This window comes from Dermacentor andersoni, chromosome 4 (assembly GCF_023375885.2).
Source record: "Dermacentor andersoni chromosome 4, qqDerAnde1_hic_scaffold, whole genome shotgun sequence".
Taxonomy (NCBI): domain Eukaryota; kingdom Metazoa; phylum Arthropoda; class Arachnida; order Ixodida; family Ixodidae; genus Dermacentor; species Dermacentor andersoni.
The window spans coordinates 150155864-150179750 of NC_092817.1; the positions used below are offsets into that span (position 1 = coordinate 150155864).

Sequence of the window (23887 nt, forward strand, 5' to 3'; positions counted from 1 at the left end):
CAATGTGACACCAAGGTATGTCACGGGTCATGTGGCACTGGATATAAAATGGATGAAAATGGATGAGATCACCGGGTATGTGCCTTCAACGAACCTCTCTGACACCGACGTATGTCTGTGGGCATGTGGCTGGATATTGCGACACCATCATCAATGAGTCATCATTGACTAATCAATTAGTCATTGACGCCAACATGGGGCACTGGTTATGTGCAACTCTTCAACGAACCTATCTGACACCAAACTATGTCACTGGTCATGTGGCACTGGTATGTGACACTAGGTATGTATGTGCCGCTCATCAACGAGTCATTGACGCCAACATGGAGCACTGGTTACATGCCGCTCTTCAACGAACCTATCGGACACCAAACTATGTCACTGGTCATGTGGCACTGGTATGTGACACTAGGTATGTATGTGCCGCTCATCAACGAGTCATTGACGCCACCATGGAGCACTGGTTACATGCCACTCTTCAACGAACCTATCGGACACCAAAGTATGTCACTGGTCATGTGGCACTGGATATGTCACACTAGGTTTGTGTCGCTCATCAATCAGTCATTGACACCGACATGGGCCACAGGCTATGTGCCGCTCTTCAAGGAAAAAACAAAACATTCTTTAAAATTTATCCGGTGCTAGGCCGAATCGAATCCACGCCATAAGCAAACAGACAAACTTATCTGAATATATATGTACATAGACGCCACCCACTAACATCGCGGCGCAGCTGCTAAATTTCGCATGCAGCGTGTCCATACGGAAGTGCGAGAGATGAGCCTAGCTGCATACACCCCGCATAGATGACGCTTTTCGGTAGTGGCAATACGGTGTGTCGCTACATTGCGTCAATGCTAACTGCATTCACCTCAATATGCAGCTTGAGATGAGCCCTACCATAAATTTTTACTTCGTTCCGCCGGCGTTCTCATTGAGCTGCACATGTCAACGAGGCTCGCGGATTCACTGAGCAAATGCAGAGTGCGATACGCCAAGATTCCTGATACTCCTCGTAGAATTCTCGCCAACCGGGCGTGTCCTGCATGTATTGTTTGCCAATGAATGGCCGTGCTTAAGGTAGTCGTTTGCTTCTAAGTCCGTTCTTTAGATGCGGGGAACTCTTTAAGTTGCCCAGAATTTTTCACGATTTAATCCAGTACCACTTCATTTTCTCAGTTTTCCGCATGAGCAGGTAAGAACTTCTCACGATCGCTCGGTAGTCTCAATATTTATCGAAAAATAAGGAAGAGGAGGGGGGGCTATTACCACGTAAAAACAGTCTTTAGACGGTATGCACCCCGTACGCACACACCCAAACACGTAGTGGTTGGCATACATCGCAAGGCACCAACCACACTATGCGTGGTTCAGTCGATCTCTGCCAGGGGGCTATTGCCCATGATCTCGCGACAAATACTCATATCAACAGTACACTCCTGCCTTTTATTTTGTAACGACATGTTTAAAGTGACATAGTGGAGATTTTATGAAAGCACTGACCCGTCTAACTGCTCGGCGAGCCTCAGTGGTCACACGGCTGATGTAAAGGCTTCCTTCTGTATCCATGTAATACAGCTTCAGCGTCTTTAGATTTGCCTGAAGAGAAAAAATATTGTTTGCATTTATTCGGTGCAGAGATCTATCATTTATTATGCAAGCTACCTCGGTGACACAATATTGCATTCGCATGTAAAATCTATGTACGTCAATTTCATCAGTAGTCATTAGGAAATCTTAGGATTGCACTGCGATTGATTTAACAAGTTCTCAGCCTACGTGTCCTCCTCTTCTTTAAATCGTGGGCTTAACTTTTTTACCATGACTTATGATTTGCATCTTGAAGGCTGTTTCTGCAAGTTGACTTAAACGAAAAATTTGGGTATATTAGGTGCCGGGAGGAAAAAAGCTAACTACGCTAACATCTTAGTAATTTCCCGACTTATAGAATAAAGCACTTCTGGCCGGTTATTCATGAAATAAGTTTTTTTTCAATATGCAAACTTACCTTTCTTTGTCCCCTCTTAATAAATGTCTGTACTCGGTCAGCACTTTTCATAAAGCTTTGAGTAGACGGCTATAGATTTACAGAAATTACCTTGCTTAAAGAAAACAATATATACATTGTTTTCTTGCTCATCGTAGTTTTGAAGAGTTACTGATATGGAAAGCGTTTTTTTTATCCAAAACCTTAGCTCGTTTGCGTTCGGCACTCATGCCACCAATGACAATGAATTCAAGCAAAAATATTGTTCTTCACTCAGCTGGATGTTCTATCAGAGCTCTTTCATTGGTTTGGAGTTGCAGGCTTATGTTATGGTAGACTCTACAATAAGTATTTTTATACCTTAACACACTGACAACCGCGTGACGCTGTGTATTTTTCGCATTGCTAACCGTTGTGTCCATTATGTGCACAATAACTGACTAGTTGATTCGCTCTACAACAGCACCCCATGGAATCGTACACACCTGTTCATTTAGTTTAAGCTCGTTGGTCGCACTTCCCGCCAGTACATTGAGCATCAGCGGCAAGTCCTCCACGAACCTGGCCAAGGGGCCCACACAGTTGAACTGCCCCAGATCTTCTCCAACATCTGGCAGCAAGCCAGTGTTGGGTACCACTCCTGAGGTTAGCGTGAGAAAGGGCAGATGTAAGCACAACAACGGTACCGCCATCATCACCTCCATTAAACCTTATTTTGGCAAATGTAAAGTGTTCCCTCTGACAGTGAAAGCGTGATTGCAGGAAGCTCTGGGCTGAATTGCGAGCACGAAAAAACATTGATTAATTTGCAAGGGAGAGAGAAGTGGTGCCGAATGAAGTGGTGGATTTATGGTGTCTTATGACGGTAATAATCAACCCCTTGACTCACGAAAGATGTATTCGCATTCGGGCTCACCTTAACTGAAACTCGCTTGGGTCACAAACGTTTGCTGAAATCTATACACACTGGTTTTCTTGACGGACCCCGTCAAAATGTCGCAGGTTAGGTGTGGAATTTAACATACCACTTTACGCTCATGAGGACGGTGTCATAGTCCATTTACTATCATGGTGGGCCGAAGAAAAGAGATTACTGAGTTCATAAATTCGGAAAGCTCGATGTATAGTTTTCACCGGCTGTTGGCTTGTGGCTGAAGACCCCGCAGTAGGCAGCTGGTATCCGCACGCTTCCAGCGATGTCTGTGCCTAGGCCAATCAGTGAGCCAGCTGCAGCCAGGAGGCTTCCCTCTCCACCTGTCGTGAGTGGGAAGAAAACTTTTTTTTGTAAATAGGGTATAGGCCGTGTATCAGGGACGCAGCCACAGTGGGGTGCGTGAAACGTCTTCTGCGTGCTGAAGAGAGTGTATGGGGGCTATACATTGTGCAGAAATGACGTAACCATGTAAACACGCTACATTCTTACGCATTAAAATGTTTACATGCTTGTGCTGCAGCTAGTAAGGGCCTTACAATCTAATTTTGCAATCGCGCTCGCACCCTATACGTAGTGGGCCCGTTTGTTTTGCAAAGGGTGTTTGGGCAATAGGGTCGAACGCAGCGGTGTCACAACGGAGCAAGCACGAAATATCTGCAATTGAAGGCCTTTTAACTCCTTATTAGCAGTGGTTTGAGTTTGATGGATTATACTAATATGGCAGAGGAAGCTCCCTAAAACGCGACCGCTCCCCGCTCGAATAGGCAAACCTACTGCCGAGTTACGCCTCTGTGAGAACCGCCCAACAGGCTAAATTTAGCTTGGATTCCTCAATATGCGGTTCTACAACGGCACTGCCGGCGCACGCGGGACATGCATTGTACAGTAATAGCTTCTGACGTAATAGTCCTGCGCAAACCCACAAGGTGGAGAGGAGTAATTAATTAAGCGAAAATGAGACATCCACCCAATTGTGGCGGTTGTTACAAAGGAAACCCATACGGGTTCCTCGAAAGAAAAGATTCACAGTTGAAGAAAAATTCGTCCTGGTCCGGGACTCGAACCCGAGACCACCCCCTTTCTGGGGCAGCCGCTCTGCCATCTGAGTTAACCAGGCGATTATCACATGGCAGGGCGAAGTCGAATTTGTCAACAACTCGAAGCAAAGGCAAGAGTTTGACGTCATAGCTATGCGGAAACCCGCAATGTGGATAGAAGTAATTAAGGGAAAATGAGACATCCACCAAATTGTAGCAGTTGCTACAAAAAAAAAAAAAACCTGTACGGGTTCCTCGAAAGAAAAGCTTCGCAGTTGAAGAAAAATTTGTCCTAGTCCGGGACTCGAACCCGGGACCCCCATTTTTCCCGGGCAGCCGCTCTACCATCTGATGTAACCAGGCGGCTAGCAGATGGTAGAGCGAAGTTGAATTTGTCAACAACTGGAAGCAAAGGCAAACATTTGACGTAACAGAACTGTGCAAACCCGCAAGGTGGAGAAAAGTAATTAATTAATGGAAAATGAGCAATTGCTACGATTTGGCGGATGTTTCATCTTTGTTTCAGCTCTTACATTACAGGATTTTTGATTTTGCGCAACAACGTTAAAGACCTTACTACACACAAAGAGTGAGTGAATATGATGGCTCTGGGTAGGTTAGTTTTCCTGATACATCTAACAGCCGACATTATTGCGTATGCCTCAGCGGAAAAGATACTTGTTTCTGGGTGAAACACATCAGATTCTGCGAATGATGGACCAACTGCTGCAAAAGACACGCCAGCATGGGACTTTGATGCGAGAGTATAAAATTCTGGGCATCAGTACTTTAAATGGAGTTCTAGAAGATGCATTCGCATGTGTTCCTCTGGAGCGTGCTTTGTGACATGAATAAACGACGTGTCGCATTTCATAAGATTCGATTTTCACGGCAGTAAGAGCTTTGCCGGGGCCTTTAGACGGAGTTCTAAAAGTGGGACACCCATTCCATCATTGAGCTTCCTCAAACGCAATGAAAAGGGCTCCTTTGATGTGGGTCAGTTGCGAAGCAGTGTGGTGCATGTCATATGATTTTTAGTAGCGTAACACGGATGTTCAGGGTTTGCGCGTACCTTCAGAAAATATGTAAAGCTAGAGTATGAGCTTTGCAAGTTTAGTGACCCCTCGTTAGATACCGTGTAGAGGCGTTGCACAAGACTTGTCCTGAGCACACCTGCGGCCAGGCGGATACCCAAATAGTGAATCGGATCCAGCATCTTCAACACGCATGGTGCGGCCAGAGTGGCACACCACGGCACCATAGTCCAAACGTGTACGCATAAGGCTCTTGTACAGGTCCCAATAGGCACTTTCTGTCGCTACCTCATGTGGTGTGCGGCAGAAGTTTAGGAGGTTCATGGTCTTCATGCATTTCGTCCTGCGATACTTGACATGGGGTATAAGCATTAGTTTTGAATCCAAGATAATGTCTCAGAATTTATGTCCACTGCTGACAGTGAGCTCATCTCCATTGATAAAAATACTACGGATTGGTGTTGCGCATCTTCTTGGAGAAGAGCATGCAAGGGCTTGTTCAAAGCAAGCTGGAATTGGCGTTCGCAGAAAGCAATATTGTACGATTTGAAACCTATTTGCACATAGTCGACATATACAGAATAAAACATGATGCCTAGAATGACTGTATGAAGTGAATTCATTTTCACGACAAATAGTGTGCAATTGAGCACGCTTCCCTGCGGCACAACGGTCTCTTGGGTAAATGTTCAAGACAAACTGTTGCCCACTTGTACACAAAAGATGCGATGAGAGAGATAGCTGTCGATTGTGTTAAGCATGGTGCCACATATACCCATTACGAAAAGGTACCGAAGAATACAGAAACGCCATGTCGTATCGTACGCCTTCTCAATATGTCGTTTACACTGCGCTGTAGCTACCTTGACGAACCTTCATGTCTGTCATGAAGACCAGGTTGACCTGCCTACGACGACATCTAGAAAGCGCTGACGGATGAATTAAGCAGAATGTGATTAACATGCATGGAATGATCTGGCCAACGGAAACGTACACGCGCCATTGCCGTAGTTAAGTAAGATTACTGCTAGTGGTTCACACAAAACGTCAACCTTGTTGTGCTCGGGCCCTGAGAAAATACTTAATCATTGGATTATTACAGCATATCAGGAGAAGGCATGACACTATCTAAGTATTACTCAAAGCGGGAACTGCACTTTGACGGCGAAAACGCCGTCCGCTTTGTTCCTGACGGGTGCACGCAGGCTAAACGACGCAAGCACGCACCGCTGCTTCCACCGGGGCTTCGGCGCGTGTCGTGTGGGTTCCGCGTGCAGCCGTCCACCAGGTTCTGCGAGTCGCCCCACATGCACAGTTCGGGCACGTTGGTCAGCGCCAGCGGGAAGGCTCCGGCTGCCCGGAGCAACGCCACGCTTGGGGCGTCCTCCTCGGCCCGCCGTCCGCGCCAGAAAAGGGATCCCGCGTCCTGTCGCAAGCCTGCAAGGCGAAGACATTCCTACTTGTCAACTCCCGGTGCCACACAATTACCTAACAGGAAGCAGGTGTGCGCAAAAAAAAAATATCGGAGTTTCGCCCGGAGTGCGACGCACTATCAGCGATAGCCAGGTTCAGTGTTGCGCGTTGCGCTTGCACTGTACGCAGGTGCGCAAGAACTTCGGGCACCCTCACAACTTCTAACACGCCGTGAAGGGCAGGTAATGGCATCGCACATGCGCCACTTCACTGGCCGTAAAGTGTGGCTCTACTGAAATTAAAATCACTTTCATATTGTGAGCACTAATAATGTTTTTTCCACTTTTTAATAGAATTAGAACATGTAAAGTAAAAAGCACGGGCTGTGAACGAAATTTCTAATGACTTTTCTTCTTGTACAGCAATTTAAACGATTTTGCGAAATAATCAATGTTGCCATTTGAGCGTGTTTATTTTTTTTTTTAGCGACCGGTGGCTTCTCTTTAACGAAATGACACAACAATCGGCGACATGTTAGTTCAAAGTTGCTTCGAAAATAAACTCGTAGAACGGGCTTCATTATTTAAAAGTTCCATGTGAGGGGCCGAAATCGGTGGCTTGAAGCGTAGGCTCCGTAACCATGATGGAGAAATGGCTGACTTCATAGGAATCAAAGATGCGCTCACAAAATGCGTATTGTTGATTTTGTTTTTCATTCTCTGCGAAACCGATCTGAATCTGTCTTAACGCTCCTGGTTCTGCACTTTCGATAAGTTCGTTCAATTACCCGCCGTGGTGGGCAATAAGTGGCTTTGGCGTTGTGCTGCTAATTCCGATGGGGCAGGATCAAACCCTGGCCGCACAGGCTGCATATCGATGGGAGCGAAATGCAAGAAATGCATCTGTAGATATTACTTAAGGTTAGATGGTCTTGGAACACTACAATATACGCTTGCATGGCCTAAATCATTTGCACAAACGTCTCACGTATGTCTGGGCTCCCTGTGAATTTAGCAAATTAATGTTAATACGTTTGATTGGTGAACATATTAAAAGTTTATTAAAAGATGTAGCATGCGCATAATGCGATAGATCGTTTGTACAAACGTGTATAACACGGGAGTGGCTGGGCTGGTTCACGCGAGCCTGAACAAGCTGCTTTCTTATCGCATGGGTTCAGGACAATTCAGTAATGCGAAGAGGGTTCAGTTAGCCCAGGCGACGGAAACATAGTATTTGACCTGCACAAAGGTCACATAATTGTCATCATCCTATTGACATGCGAGGTCGTGCAGCAGAAGTGCCGAGAACAAGAAAGAAAAATCATGAGCCATTCCACTCTGTGAAGGTGGATGACCACCAAAGCTGTGCAGCACAGCACAAAGAGCTGACACAGAATTTTGAACAAAGGTGCAAGAACTTCATTATGATTATCGGGGGTCATCGTGACGGAAAGTACCCACATACATCTATTTTTTTTTTTTACATCCGTGTTCATACGTGTTACACATTCGTTCTACATGTCGTTATATACATACATATAATTCGACATATATCGAGGCAAAGAACTTGAGAGCAAATATCACCGCACCGACTGGTGCACTGGGCCAGTGCCGTCAGTGCCTTCGCAGAGGAAGGGGCAGTATTGAAACGCTAGCATGATGACCGGCATCGCAGTGAGCTGTGGAAGACGACGACGCCGAATGCGCAAGCAGGGGCACGAGCGCGTTCGCACGGTTACGCCGAAGGGCGCCAACGAGCCAGCTGTGGCAGAAGACGACGACGAACGTGTGAGCAGTGGTATGGTGGCAGCAGTGGCACCATACCATATATTTATTTTACTTTTTGTGTTAGTTATTTATTAACCAAATTCTTTTATTCATTCAATCATATTACCACCCGATTCGTGTCCTATCCCCCATAGTGGGTTTGTGCCATATATTGAGGATTCATCATCATCATCATCATCATCATCATCATTGGCACCAGTCATTGCTGACATGGCGTTTCTCACTATAGCACCTAGAGGGAAATCTGGCGCTGCTGTCTATAGGAGTTTCCTAAGGGACGCTGTGCCGCCATGGGATAGAGGTATGTGTGTCTGCGAGGCTTGTGTTGGGCTGGTGTTGTAAGAGGCTTCGTGCAAAGCGTGATATGGCTACAAAAATAACGCGTTCCTAAACTAAAATCTTCATAAAAGGTTTTTTTATTCACCCATATTGCATGTTCCAATGAAGTTTACTCGCTTGCAATACATAACCAAGCGAAGAAATGCAAGAACAGACGACAAACTGTTCAAAAGCCCGCTGAAACTTCTTACGTTTCATATAATTGTTCATGCAAAAAAACTCATAATTAAACAAAACATATTTTTGTGTTATACTAAAGCTAAAACAGCGTTTTACGTGCTATTTTAGTAGAAAATGAATAATTGTGACAGACGGAACGGTGCTTGCCAGGTGCGTCTTCAAGGTGTTTCTGATCTCCGAGAACGATGTCATTCCGAAGCTACAATATATCGTCATTCCCATGCTTGGATGGTTGGATGTGGATGGATGTTATGAGCGTCCCCTTTGGAACAGGTTGCGCCACCAAACTCTTGCTATTATACTGCCTTATGTCCTACCTAGGTATAAAAAAGGAAAAAAGAAAACGATGAACTCCCTCAGCCAAATTTTCTGACCCCCTATTGTCAACTTTGTTTTTGTACGCCTTCGTTGTTTCTCATTTCCCTATTTTTCTTCCACCAATCATCCAATTGCCTCTTACTTATTTCCATTTCGGACATGTATAATTTTCCCCTGTTCTCTCTGAACCCAAGGGCTTCAAGGAGGCCAGTGGTGCCTAAATCGACCGCTGAGCAGTTGTCTTCACATTCTAATAAAACATGCTCCATTGTTTCCCTAGCTTTATCGCAGCATGCACATGCTTCTTCTTCCTTCTTATATTTCGCTTTATAGGTGCGTGTTCTAAGGCATCCTCAGGGATCTCGCTTCGAGAAGTAATGAACTTCCCTTTGATTTATCATTAGTTGTTTCTTTCCTGATTTCGTTTTTTCCTTTTAAGTAATTACTCATGGCAGGTTTCTTTTCCATTGCCGCCACCCATGATATTATTTCAGCCCATCTGACTTTCCGCTTGACGTTCTTTGTTGCTGTGTTGCTCACCCTACAGGCCGCATACTTGCTGGTAAGCTTCCTAGTTCTTTTCCTCCACTGTGAATCAACGTTTTTCCTGTACCGATACCTCAACACTCTCTTAGCCCATCTACTTTCTTCCATATTCCTCAGTCGTTCTTCATAATAAATTTTACTGTGAGCTTCCCTCACTTCATGCATATCACAACGCAGCAGCGCCAGATTTCCCTGTAGGTAATATATTGAGAAACTATGATTGCTGATGATGGCCTTTGCTCACACAGATTTGTCGACGGACACGAAAAATGCACGGAACCCTAGCCATAAACAGCTTCGATTTCAAAATTGCGATGGATAATGTGAACCAAGTACCCAAGTGATCATGTGAACCAAGGCGGGACGTGAAAATTCATAACGACGAGCAGAACGAAAAGGTAAAAGCGTGCGCTAACGTTTCCACAAGAGAGAGAGAGAGAGAGCTCTTTAATGAAAGGCAGAGCTTTTAGGCGACGTAAGGACATTGCTGATATGCTACTCTGCGTGGATAAGGGAATTGGGGACAGAAAGAGAGGAGAGAGGCGCAAAAGAAAAGAAAGTAGAATTGATTTTTCGTGGCAACACATGCTTTCTTCGGCAAAGTATATGGGTAGGCTTTTTTCTAAAGGGGAGAGAGGGTTAAGCCAAGTGGGTGAGGAAACAATCAAAGGTGTGCTAGCGACGAGGGTGTAGAATTGAAAAGGAAGGAGTGCTATTGAGACGGCCGGTGACATGGCCATTTTAGCCGGCCGTGTGTTTTTTCGTTAAAGAGGCCTGGACGACGACGGGGCGAGATTATTTTATTCACCGGAGCTCAGTGAGCTATCGTGTCTCTCTGAAAGAGATTATAAAAGCGGCAGAGAGTGGAGCTCGTGGAATAAAAAAAGATTATTAAAATGCAATAAATATACAAATAAAGGAATAAAGAAAGCAAGGAAAGAAAAAGGAAAGGCTGAAAAATACACTGAGCAACCAAATGAAAGATAGCCAAGTGCTGTTGTATATAGTTTGAAATTTAGCATAGCGGATAGATTCTAAAGCTCCCTTGAAAAGTTTATGTTTCATAAACGTCTAACCTGAAGTAATAGTAATAGTTTCAAGTAACAGTAATAATAATAACAGTGATAACAATGGCAATAATAATAATAATAATAATAGTAGTAATACCTTGAATTAGTAGTAATAATACTGACCAGCGTCAGTATTGTTCTATTCGCCAATGAGCATTTTCTTGCTTATTTTATTTCCTTGCTGAGAAACGTTCGAATGTCCGCCTCCAAATGTCCCAGGGATGTGCCTTGCAATGCTTGTGTGTATCGTTACGCGTGGTCCACTGGATGTCCTGGGAACACACACGAAGTGGAAAGGGCAGCCAGTGGGCTTTCGAAGGTGTTAGCATGGGTGATAGCATAGCCTCTCAACGTAGCGATGCCACCGAGCTCTCATTCGTTTTTCCTAGCATGTCTAGCCTCGAATGAATAATATATTGATGGTACTCCCCGATCTCTTTATATGGTCTCTTAATGATTGAATGTTGCCGGTATAGACCAGAACACGCTAGCCTCGCACCCAGGCTAATCGAACGCATACTCTCGCACCCGGATTGCCCGGTCGACCAGCGCCATATTATTCTGGGCTGCCAAAGCGTGTTCGCCGGCGACCAGCAGACATGGCTAGCGCAAGCTCTAGGACTCCAAAGTGCGGAAATGTGCCCGTTCACGCGAATCCAAAGTACAAGAAGTCATCTGGGCATCGTTGCGTCGTGTTTGGATGCCAAAATAACCAGCGGAAAAGGAGCAGGTTGCTTAGCGCTGTTTGCGAAGAGCACAATACACGTAGGGAATCGTGCCGGGGCGGTGTTTTCAGCCTGCACCGATTTCCATCCGCAACGATGAATGACAAGCTGCGCCACCGGTGGATAGCTGCAGTGAATAGGAAGAACTACCAACCCAGTGAAAATGCACGAGTGAGTATTCGATCTGTGTATATTTTGGTGCCACGTTCAACTTTACGCCCTACGAACGTAATATGTGTAACACGCAGGTTTGCTCCGAGCACTTTCTGGACAAGCCCACAGAGCAGAATCCCGCGCCGGTGCTTCGCCTTGGCTATAACAAGAAGGCAAGCCTTTTCGTGTTTTCATTCAGGCAGAGCTCCCGACGGTTAAGCGGAACAGTTGAGTTTGCGGTTAGCGATACTTGCAGCTGCTGCACGGCATGACCATTAAGCGTGAACGACAAGTTGTAAACGATAGTATGTTGCCGTGCTGGTGAGCGTTATTGCTAATGAAAGTAAAACGAAGTCTGCTCGTCACGTAGCATGCGTCGACAAAAACGTAAACAACGACTGCTCGTCGCCGAAGGCGTTCTTGCAGCGCGCCTGTCTTTACGAGCTGGTGTTGCAGGTGTCATTCGTAACGAATTCATTTGAGCATCCTGAGCTCTAAACTGCGTGCGGGCTGTTATGCAGGGCAAATCGCAAAATTTTTCCGTTCATAAGGCGAGGAAAATAAGGTGCTTAATTATTGTTGTATTTTGTAACAAAATTTTGCTCGTTCTCACCAGTTTCTTTTACTGTTTTCTAAGGGAGCGCTAACAATCCGATATGGCCTCGCACAAGCGAAACAGGTCTGATACCAGGTAGCTGCAGTTGGTGGGGCTAATTTTTTGGAATGCAGGTGCGGTTGTTGTCTTGTACCAAAGGCTTCCCTGATGATGCAGCTTTAAGTAGGGATGGTAATTTTATGTGCCCTGTCATATTTTGTGCAACTGTACAAAACCTGCATCCGTCATGCTCGCCCTGTTATATGGGCTTTGACTGCACATGTAGTTGAACATTATAACTACTGTAGTTCCTCATTTTCCAATGAGTGCAGGTTTAGCATCACATGCTGCTTGTTCGAGCACTGTAGGCTTGTGTTCTTAATGTTGTACTCTTAAGGGGTTGCACGATACAATTGGCCTGGTGCATTTTCTATTCCATTTTAAGAGGACTTTATGTCTTCGCAACAGTGATGGCATGGGAAAGAACTACAGCCCTTCTTACTATAACATACATATATTGTTTTCAATGCGCAGGTGGTGAAGGGCAGGCGTCTGCTAATCAGGCAGTCAAACGACCTCGCCAGTTGGTTGCCAAACGCGGCCAACCCAGTAGTGACCATGACAAACAAGACCAAACTGAAAGTGCAGAGGACAATGTTCTGCGTGCTTTAATAAAATGTGGCACCAACACAGTGCTGTAAAATCCTTCACAGGTTACGTGCTTACGTGGTTACCCGATGTATTCGCTTCTGCAGTCTGCACCTCACTCAGTGTGGCCATTGCGGACTTGCATGAGGTCTTGAAGTTTGATTGAATCGAGACAGCGAAAATGACAGGCTAGAAAAAACGCGAAACACGCCTTCCGCCCAGCTAAAACGCCCAAGTTTCGCTTTCGCGCCGGGTCGCATCTCCCGGCGTGGCAGCCCAGGCCTGCTACTTCGCGGCGCTTGGGATAGATGGCGCGACGGGCGCTCATCAATATGGCGGCGCGCTTTGAATTCACGGTGTTCTGGTCAATAGCGTGCCAAGCAACCTATAAATAACCTTTGATGGCAATGCTGTTCTTGGCAGTGAACGGCAGCCCCAGCAACGGCTTTTCTTTGCTCATTTGGCTGACGCTCATTTTTCCCGATGCCACCAGTCGGTCGACCTCCTTGGCGTCTTCGAGCGCTTCCTCAAACCGCTCCTCGACGACAGCGTTGATGACGGGCTGCACCTCCCGGATGCGCCTGATGTAGGCCGAGACGAGGTCAACGCTTTTGACCTGCAAGAATATAGAAACGGTGTGTGAGACAATAGCTCCCACAGCTTGTTTGTTGGTTTGCTTTCATTTTTCACTCAGACGACAATAGCAAAAATAAATTTGTCTAGTCCACGAAGCTGTTTCAAAGACACGAATGCGACATTATGTATCAAATCCCTTTCCCATCCCCAATTTTTTATATATAGCTCAGAAAACAGAAGTGGTTGGATTAAAATTCACAATGAATTCGGGAGTCGGGGGGAATACAAGTACAAAAGCAATGACATGGGAAAGTACACAATGTAATTACTTGAAGATATATGCTTTTATCTATCTATTTCAAACGCGTAAACACCTACGTGTGCATACAATCAGTACAGAAAACTGCGACTTCAGATTTATTTCACTAAAGTTATGAAAAATAAACGAACATTCACAGGGTCTCTTACGCTATCCCTAAGACGACTTGAAGGGTAAAGCCCAGGTGCCGATGCATTAAAGACGGACTCATGACGTACACATCCCCTTAATTCGCTTAGTCTGCTTCGCGTAGTCATCCCTCTTAATTCGCTTACTCATCCTCTTAATTCGCCTTGTGTACTTCGCTTAGTTATCCCTCTTAGTTCTAAAGGTCGAGGGTTCGACTCTCACCCAAGGTCGTGGGTTCGAGTGCCTTAACTCTATATAGAGGGAACTACAGCACCAGAGATCTTTCTAGTATTTATCGTAGGAAATTATGATTCACACACGCACCCCTAACGGACTTTGGGGTGGCACCGCTAGATGGCGCAACGCGTCCATTGGGATAGCGTGCCTCGATGTCCTCCTCCCCCGCCGCTGCGCACAGGGTGGCGATATTCATTGGCCAAGGGCCGCGCCACGTCGCCTGCCTGCAAGAGGTGCGGGGACCCCGAGACTCTGGAGCACCTTCTCTGTGCTTGCCCATCCTTGGCGCAGGAACGCTCCACAGTGATCAACACCTACAGACGCCACGGCCTTCCAGCGGCCACAGAGACTGACCTACTGTTCCCAGTGTGTCCACAGCTCCCTACGCTGCGAAGCCTGCTGGAGTTTATAAGTTCCACGGGAATAGACACCATATAAGCGCCCGCTACAACGCTGGCAACTTTACTGAGGACTGCCACCTGTCGCGCATGGTGGAGTATATTAGGCCACATCCTCCCTCTTTCTCTATCATCTTTCACTTCCCTCTCCCTCTCCCCTGATGACGCTTCGCCGTGCTCCCTCACGGGTTGCAGAATCAAGCGTCCTTCCTTTCCTTAGATCACTATCATATTCATTGTTGGGTGCAGTGCCGTGCATTTCAAGGACGTCCGCCATTGAGATGCCCACACCTTCGCTCACGCGCGTGCCAAAGCAAGCTCGCACAGTCGGTCGGTCGCTGTGCTTCAAAAAAAGATGCCTGGATGTTGCGTGCCCCTGTGCACGAATCATTCTAGGAATGGTTGGATAATGTTTCCGTTTCCGAAAGAGCCAAAACGAAGACATCTCTGGATTCTCTGGGCCCGTTTAGGGCTTGTAGTATACGTAACAAACCAAAAATAGTAAATAGAGTGCACCTAAAGGTCATTATAGTTTATATAAATCCTACTACGCGGACGTCCTTGTTTGTTTTAGTTACACTTTCAACTAAATTATGTCCATGTGTGAAACGTTAGAAGCATGCGCGTGCGGCTCACTAGTTTAGGCGCACCTTTTATAGCACTCCGGGACTAATTACTTCTGATAGAAATAACACCTCGTTTTCGTCTGTACAGTAAGTAAGCTGACATATCCGAGTTAAACGATCATCTACCCTCCCCTCCCCTCCGCTATTTTTGTTTGTTTTGTTTCACCCGACATTATTTAGTAGCTAAAGTTTATCTGTGATTGGTTTAGCCACGGGCCTTTTGGTGACCGTAATCATCAATTATTTGTTATAAAGCAGGATGACCCGTCGAGTTTCTGGATGTGTTTATCTGCCATGAATAGAATAAAATATATTTTTCATTCGACTTGCAGGCTCACTTTGAAAAAAGCAGCTTTGAGCAGGCCAGAGCAGATTGGTGTAAAATGTTGAGGCCAGACGCTGTGACACAAATGTTCCCATTCGGAGGTAAGACAGCGGATTCCAGCATGCTCATTAAATGAGAGAGTGCACATACAATAAGGGACCATTTGAAAGTTTTAGGCTGACTGCCCTGCATGACTATTTCGCAAGCAGAAAGGTGTCGGTTTAAGGGATCTCCTCACAGGGAAAAAGGACGAGCACAAATACTTAAGGAGATACTTTGCGTCGAATTGAGACACACACAAGAAACAGACGAAGCATGGGCGGCTTGTAGTTTGTCAAGTCACGGTTTCCACTTGAGCGCGACAGTCTTCAAAAAGCACAAATGCTTTCTAATAAGTGTCCTGGAAATTCCAGAAATGTCTTGTCGCGGTTATCCATACATGTCCCCCCTACCACTTTGGGAGTGCCTCCATTGTTGCTTTTCAGTAGAATTTACCGCCGTCAAATAACCGCAGCATCGTCAGGTCAGAGTACAGCTAGGCTGTTTAATCGGAGCAATACATTGTTCTGTGAGTCAGTGGTGGATATTGGTTGGAAAAGTGCAGTGACGAAGTCAGAAACTTGTTTCGGGGGGTTGTGCACGCACTTGACCGTGGGCGAAGAGTACGCGGAGATGGAAGGGGAGGCAGGCCGTATGCTAAATAAAAAATTTCGAGGTGAAGGGTTGGGGGGCACGTGTCCGAAGTGCAACCCCCTCCCCCTCCGTCAGGCTACGCCACTGGACAAGCATCAGCTAGAATAGCGTAACATTTGTCCACATATACCGAAGACGCTTTTCTCGACACGGGTATGATGCACAAAATTTGGAGCGAATGGGTAGCCTTTGTGTTCTTGTAGGCTTTACTTTTCCAACATAAAGGTGATTAGAGAATATTTAGAATAATCCATTCGTTAGCCGTAACCACATAGATCCATATGTTCGCTCCTGTAAATGAGGCCGCTGCCAAAAAGACCGAACTATTTAGTCTCTAAAAATCTGAGCATAACAAATTCAACCTGAAAATATTAATGCCTTTGTTGTATAATAATAATACACACGAAGATATTTTGTCATTACGCCTCCTCATGCTTTTCCCACGTTTCATTTTCTACTTCTGCAGCTTTGCTGAAGCATCGAGAACCGCCGAAAGAAAGAAGTCCGCCTGATGTGCCATTTGCCGCTCCTGAAGTAGCCAAGCCGCTTGACCGACAGACCAACTCTTCTGCTACCACTGTCATACCTTCGAGAGAAGATCTAAAACAAGCATGATTGAGTGTCAGCGCGGGCCTTCTAGGCGAGGACACAACTTCGTTTAAATCTTATCATCGCCCCAAGACGTCCACTCCGCAAAGCTGTGAGCCCCACTCCTCTTGCAGAACCTGTGCAGAGTACAACTAGCAGCTAGCTGTCATCACACACAAAAAAAGTTACACTCAGCTTGAAGAAGAACACAAGGACTTGAAAAAGAAAGTTCAGAAGCTCGAAAACAGCTTGACAACTTTTAAGAAGAGTGTCAAGTTTCTGAACGAAAACCAGATACAACCCCTGTCAAGAAATAGCAACGACGGAGCCCCGTGGTCACCGGCAACTATAAAACAAGGTCTCCAGACTAAATTTGCTTGCGAAGCTTCTGGCTAGGAGATGTTGAGAAAACTAGGTTAGCCACTTTCATCCAACAGGACTTTGGAACGTCGCCTACGGTGTCTGAAGGTCCTGCCAGGAATCCTGACAGACGAAGTCAACCTCCTAAAAATCAAGGTCGGAAATATGGAGCCTATCGAGAGAGTGCGTATTATTCCTCGATGAGATGGAAATTGCTCAGAGTGTTTCGAGCTCGACCATGCTGAAGGTGTAGTGCGCGGGGAAAGACGCTGCCGTCGAAGCCTGGTGAATGGGCTAACCATGCTTTAGTGTTTATGGTAGGAGGCTTCAATCAAACGTGGAAGCATGTTATTGCCTGCCATTTCACTGGGAGTCGCCGAGAGCAGTCTCCTTAACGTCTACGAGTTAGAACTCGTGCGAGTATGCGCGAACATCTGTATGAAAGTTCATGTTGCAACTTCCGACATGGGAGCTTCCTACAGGACAATGTGGTGACTGCTTGGATTTTCCTGTCGTAGAAATTCGAACACAGTGTGTTCGACATCCCGGCCCTGCTTAGAAGGACGAGATCGTTTTTTCACTGCGGACGCTGTACATGCGCATAACTCTGTACGTTTTGTTCTTGTAAATTACAACCAACCGCACAGCAAGTATAAATAACTAGCACGAAATCTAATCATTGCCTCCCATTGCTGGCATCTCGCAGAAAAGTGCCTCGTATTGCCCTCTTAATTCCACAAGTTGTACCGTCCTCATACTCTACAAAATCACCTCATCCCCCATCCAATTTATGTATCCCGTCGCATCGATCATAAGTACAAAGTCGGCATTTCGTCATGCAAGACTAAATGTTTCTCACACTCATCCCTGCCGCGAACCTCACGTGACTAGAACCATCTTCCCGCTGAAGTTGTAGGCCTTACTAATTATGAACAGTTCCGTGAAGCGGTATAGCTAATATTGTATATACAAGTGCCATTTAGAAATTCATGTAACCAAATGTATTTGTCTTCGTTTTTTTTTTTTGTATTTACCACTCCCCCTCTGTAATGCCCTTGGCCCTGAGGGGTAAAATAAATGAAATGAAATGTTTTGAAGAACACAAGGTGCAAATTTCTAAACTCAATCACGTTTACGCTAAGCGAAGCAGCTGTTTTTCAGCACAATTTGCCATCACATCAGGTTAAAATAGAACATTTACGCGCTGTTGTAGAGTTCGACGCTGGGAGAGAGCTGAAAGTTGCACTGAAACTCTCCGAAGTACACTTCCGTGGAGACCACTTTATGAGAATGAAAATAAGCATTGCAACGCATTTTCTTTTTCGAGAAGCCCCACATGCAATTCCATACTTGGTATAGGAGGGAGTACTAGACTCGGAGGCAGAGACCACCGCGTGGTTCTTAGAACTTGTGTACAAGTGGTATTCACAAATGTCTTCTTGGCAACCATCACTCGCACTGAGCCTCGAAGACATGGGAAAATATCATGCTGCCGTAGACACACTAAGCCTGGCTGTTGAGTCGATTCGGGGAATGAACATGGCAAATACATGCCAATGGAAACCTCAGGCTGGCTTACTGATTGGCACGAATGTCGTTCTACACATACAAGATATACTATTGAAGAGTGAAAGTTGCAGGTTTTTCCGCACAGGCCGACTACTGCAATATTCTATGGAAAATTTCTGTTGTGCGTCTTAGGAAGCCGGTGCCCAATGCATATGATATGAAGCGTGCACTGAAGCTGGTGTGTGTCAGCCAGTTTTTGCACACACCAACGACCTCGAGCTACGATGTAGACGACTCCCAATATCTCATTGATGTACTGTCGCAAACCAAGCAAGAGTGTGCAGCGACCGATTTGAGACAGATAGATCACTCGGAAATCACATTCATTGAAGAATCGTCTTCAGTCGACTCAAATATCGTGTTTCACATAGGAGGATTCATCTTGAAGGGCATCTTGAAGAGGATAGACCAGTGCGGCCAATGTAAGACTTCACTGTTAAGTTCAGCTGCCAGCGAACGCGCACACCCAATGGACTTAAAAGAGCATGTCCGAGAAGGCGAGAACTTGCACCACCCAAGTCGGGAAGTCTCACGCGTGTTGAAACACTGTGAGAAACATTTCCAAGGAATAACTGCTCGGACGGAGACGCTCCTTTCAGTTGAGACACCGGTACATGCTGTGACGGCCTATCCCCACAAGATGGTGCGTTGAGCTGTAGAACTGTGCCAGCACCACAGAGAGACTGTTCAAAAGTACCTCATCTCTAATTATTCCAGAATAAGGTTCCGCATACTTCTGAGGCAAATGATGGCGAGAACCGTTGACGGGCACGACAGTAAGACTTGCGCCGGGACTAGTCTTGAATAATAATAATAACAATAATAATAATAATAATAATAATAATAATAATAATAATAATAATAATAATAATAATAATAATAATAATAATTTTATTTCTGCCTCAAGAAATACAGACAGGGGAGCTGCAGAAAAAGCTGTCCTAAACAGCTTGACTCGGCCGCAGCCCCGAAATACAAAGCAGCAGCGACAGGCAATCCCATCGCAGACATGACGGCTTCATGTTAACAATGTAACAATATAGCAAGAACATAAGAAGACCAAACAAAATCTTATCTGCACTTACATGTGCACAAACCAAATTACTTCGTCAGAAGCGTGATTACACTTATTTAAGACAATCGTCAAATAACATGCATCAAATAACAGCACGAATGACAAAGAATAGCGGACAGAATAAAAATAGAACAAAGAAAATATCCTGTGTTAAGCCTAATTATACCTAAAGATCACTCAGTGGTACATTCTTTTAGATATAAATTGCATATGGAACGTATATCTCGTTGGGTACAGGTAAACAAATTGATGTTAGCAGATTCGTACGCGTTGAGAAGGGAAGGAAGTGTGTGTTGAAGGCGCCCTTTCCCGTATTGATGCGTGCTGTTGGCACCAATCCGTTTTCGGTGTGTCTAAAAGGGTAACTCTTTTATTTTCTTGTAAATTTGCTAGATGCGGAATGTGACTTATATTATTTCTTGTTTCTATTTTAAAACGAACGCTGAGCCGATACTGATACAAATCAAAGATTTTGATTATACCATTTTCCTTGTTTCTTATTGCATGCTTCAGCGATCTTCGTCTAAACCAAAAAAATAAAGAGGCCGCGAATTTTTTTCAGAAATTTTGGTAGTCTTCCAAGACAACTTCCACGTTTTCTTGTTTGCCTTCATTTTTCTAGTTGTGCCGCGAAAGAAATAGGAGCGGAAGTGTAACGCTGAACCCTAGTCATGTACATTATGCCTTTTTAGATGATCGTGTACTGACCATTTACTTAAAAATAAATGGTGCAATGTGGCAGGTCTACCACCAAATAACTCCAAAATATTTGACAACCGTTATCGTCTTGCTGATACGAACCCTCCAATTTCTCCAGATAGATAGATAGAATAAACTTTATTTTCCAACGGATAAGGTGATCTACCCACCCCCCGACACGCAGGTCAGGGAGCGAGTGCCGCCGCCCCAGATGCAGGCTGGGAGGTCTTGGGTCCTACAAGCCTCTTCAGCCAGTCGGACGAGCTGGAGCTCAGAGTCCGAGCTGCGCAGCAGGGTCTCCCAGGTGTCTCTACTACCTATTTTGTGCGTTCCCCTGGGAGAGTACGGACATTCCCATATTATGTGGTCGAGGGTCCCTCTCGACCCACCTATCGCTCCTGGCCTCGGGGAACATGTGGTTCGCCATTACCGGGTGCGGATACGAATAAGTTTGTAGTCGTCTCCAGGCGACTGCTTGTCTGTTGTTTAATTTCGGGTCTGGCGGGGATACCAATCTACGAGCCAATCAATAATGCTGCGGGATCTCCCCATATTTTTCCCCATTTATCTCCATGCCAAAAGATTACGCGTTTCAGCTGGTAACACGCGCCCCACTCTCACAACAAACTATGCACGCTGCGCTCTCTGGCCGTTCCGATTAGGTGGTGATACGAAAAAAATGATAACGCCAATAACGGCGTGAAAAGAAAATCGAGGCGTTAATTTTTTGATGTCGTCGTCTGCCTGCCCTTGGCGCTTATAGATAATGCGTTATTTTGTATTTTGGCTCAACATTTTTATTACAGGACGTGGCGTGTTCAGCCATTGCCGAAGAAGAGAAGCTTCAGCCTACGGACAACGTTTCCACAAGGGCCCTTGTGGTTAAAACTTCGCCTCCTTCTTGAGGTTCCCCTTGTTAGGCCGCTGCGGTCTACTTCGAATCCCAGTTTTTCGATGGCTCCCTTGTCGTTCTTTGGAGAAAACTGCATTATGCTCAATACCATAGCCATTAGAGCAGCAATGACCGCTTCGTTGGATCAGTAGGGTTACACGACGACTTGTACTTTTTAAAAATAAACATGGAAACACTGAGGAAAAAACATTTATTTATGCTACAATATGCAACTAAAATAGCGCCTATTTTCTAATAGAAAATGGGTCCTCCACGATTCAGTTTCACAGTTTTGATCATCTTGGGAAGCGAGTCGTACAGCTGATTCACACGGCTGGCAGCTGTCGGAGACGGTCCCACTCCTCTTTATTAGCTAACCAAAGCTCGTCAGTGGTGACTGCGGCTAGACCTGCTTTTTTTGTCTAGATTGGACTGCATCATTCCCCATACATTTGCTATGATATTTAAATCGGGGCTTCTTGTAGGCCATTTTAGCCTTGTCACACCCAAATTGTCCAGCGTCTGCTGCACTGCCTTTGATGTGTGGATTGATGCGTTGTCCTGTTGTAGCCAGTAAAGTCCATCCGCGAAGGGGTCATCGAGAACATGCGGAATGAGCACTGTCTCCAAAACGTCCATACACGTTTCACAGGTCATCTTTCCTAAAAATCGATGCAATGGTCCCAAACCTGTGTGGCTGACCGCGCCCGACACGTGAACAGTGGTGCGCCCGCGTGAACGAGTACCGAAGACATAGCAATAGTCATACCTGCGGGAGATGCGTCATCGACATATGCATTAAACTAATAGCTATTGTGTTGACATTTTTTGGTAAATCAGCATGGACCATGTTAAAAAATAAAGAAAGGGAAGTGCCTGATGTCAATTAATACTTCGCTGAGTAAAGCGAACTCCGAGACCATGCAGGAAAAAAAAAAACATTAGTTGCAATACTGAGGTTAAATGTTATCCTATTACATGTCGTAACTCCTTAGAAGCTTGAGATTACACAAAAGGCGCTTTTATTTTCAAGCAATGCTGTTCCTGAAAGAAGTAGGGAACTATCCAGCGCTCGCAGCCAGTAACAACGGTAGGAATACGGGACATACCGGTAGTTGCGCGGACGCCACACCCTCCTCTGCTGGTCCGAACGGGTGCAGAACGAGGCCTCATCCGTGAACACAAACGCGTGCCAGTTGCTCGGCTACCAAGACTCCACCGCAGACGCAAATTCACGTCGCTCATTGCGGTGTCTTTCATCCAGCATCACTTTTGGCGCTGATACTCTGCTCCTTGTACCGGCTTCGTGAAGCCGTCTCTTGATTGTCGCAAGGCTGATATTTCCGAGTCTAACTTCGTCCCTTATTTCTCTGGCGCTGAGGTAAGGATCGGTCACAGCTGCTGCCACGATTAAGCGGCCCTCATCTTCTGATGTCACCCGCTGTCGACTTGCACGGGGAGCATCACTAATTCGTCCTTCATAATAAGCAGCTTGAAGGACCCTGTTAACTGTGAGCATAGGGCGCCGGGTACAGCTGCGCATATCGCTCTTTGGGACATTGTGCGCCCCATAATAGCAATTGCGCGTTGCTCATCCGCTGCGACTCGGGGAGCCATTGCGAATAGATTCTGCGAAAAGGTTTGACTTCTATGTCTAATATAGGCAGCGCGCATGCGATGTTGTCATTTCATTGGCCGATAACATTATCTGGGATTGGTGAACACAGTTTTTCATATCAAGTGCCGTGACAGAATCACGCGCGTTATCACTCACGTGCGCAATTCCCTTGTCATCGCGCGCCGTAAGACGGCGCCCTCGGGTAATGCGCACAACCGGCAAAACACATGCGCTTACTAAAATAATTTCTGGTTTAAAGCAATGTGTGCCGACCTGCATGTCTATTAGGCCGCGCATGCTCCTTGGCACACCTCGTCAGACCCCGCAACTGCCGCAAGGCGTAGCCCCGCAGAGCAAGGCCGGCTGCTCGTGCGCTCTACACAGACGTAGTCGCAGCTGTACATCCCTCGGCGGCACTGCCACTGTTGAATGCGGCGGTAAGTTTTGGATACTCCCATGTGTGCACACTGTGAATCAGAGTGGAATGACACGCATATTTGAGAACGCAGACTGCGGGGTAAAACTAGCAACCACCGGCGGCGATCGGCGATGTAGTCGGGAACGGCGAAATGAGCTTGACGACGCAACGACCTTTATGTTTACGTTGTTGTTAGATTTTACTCCGTTTATGAGCGCCTACTATAAAGGCACAAGCAGCTGTCTGAGCTGGTTGTGTATGCCGCTGAGGCAACAATTGTCGAATCCGGAAAGTGCCGCCCTTCTGCAGTGATCGCGTTAGGTTTGCATAGATGCGTTACGCGAGACGTCGAAAGGTTACTTCACCTTGCCATTTCTGATGTCGGCCGCAAGAGATGTAGCAGAACGCAGCAGAAGCTTGTCGGTGGCAGCTGGCAATGGCAGAGGCTTTTTCCAGAAAAACCATAGTGCAAACACCAGCCTGGCCACAGTGCACCACAAGTACACGCCCAACTCCAACAGCAGCTCACGACAGGTTTCTAGGATGGAATCCATTGCACGAGGGACGCTGTGTCAGAGTTTGCCAGCGTACAC

General features: G+C 45.9%; 1 protein-coding gene across 1 annotated transcript in view; it reads right to left on the minus strand.

Annotated features, from left to right (window-relative positions):
• LOC129380099 (fatty-acid amide hydrolase 2-A-like) overlaps window positions 1–23887 on the minus strand; it is a 30856-nt gene extending 6969 nt beyond the window's left edge. Inside the window, exons 1-6 of the mRNA XM_055074531.1 lie at window positions 23660–23887; window positions 13169–13388; window positions 6223–6432; window positions 3125–3244; window positions 2476–2630; window positions 1507–1602 (exon numbers count right to left, since the gene is read on the minus strand). Coding sequence (XP_054930506.1) covers window positions 1507–1602; window positions 2476–2630; window positions 3125–3244; window positions 6223–6432; window positions 13169–13388; window positions 23660–23848 — 990 coding nt within the window. The 5' untranslated portion in view covers window positions 23849–23887. The remainder of the gene's footprint in view (window positions 1–1506; window positions 1603–2475; window positions 2631–3124; window positions 3245–6222; window positions 6433–13168; window positions 13389–23659) is intronic.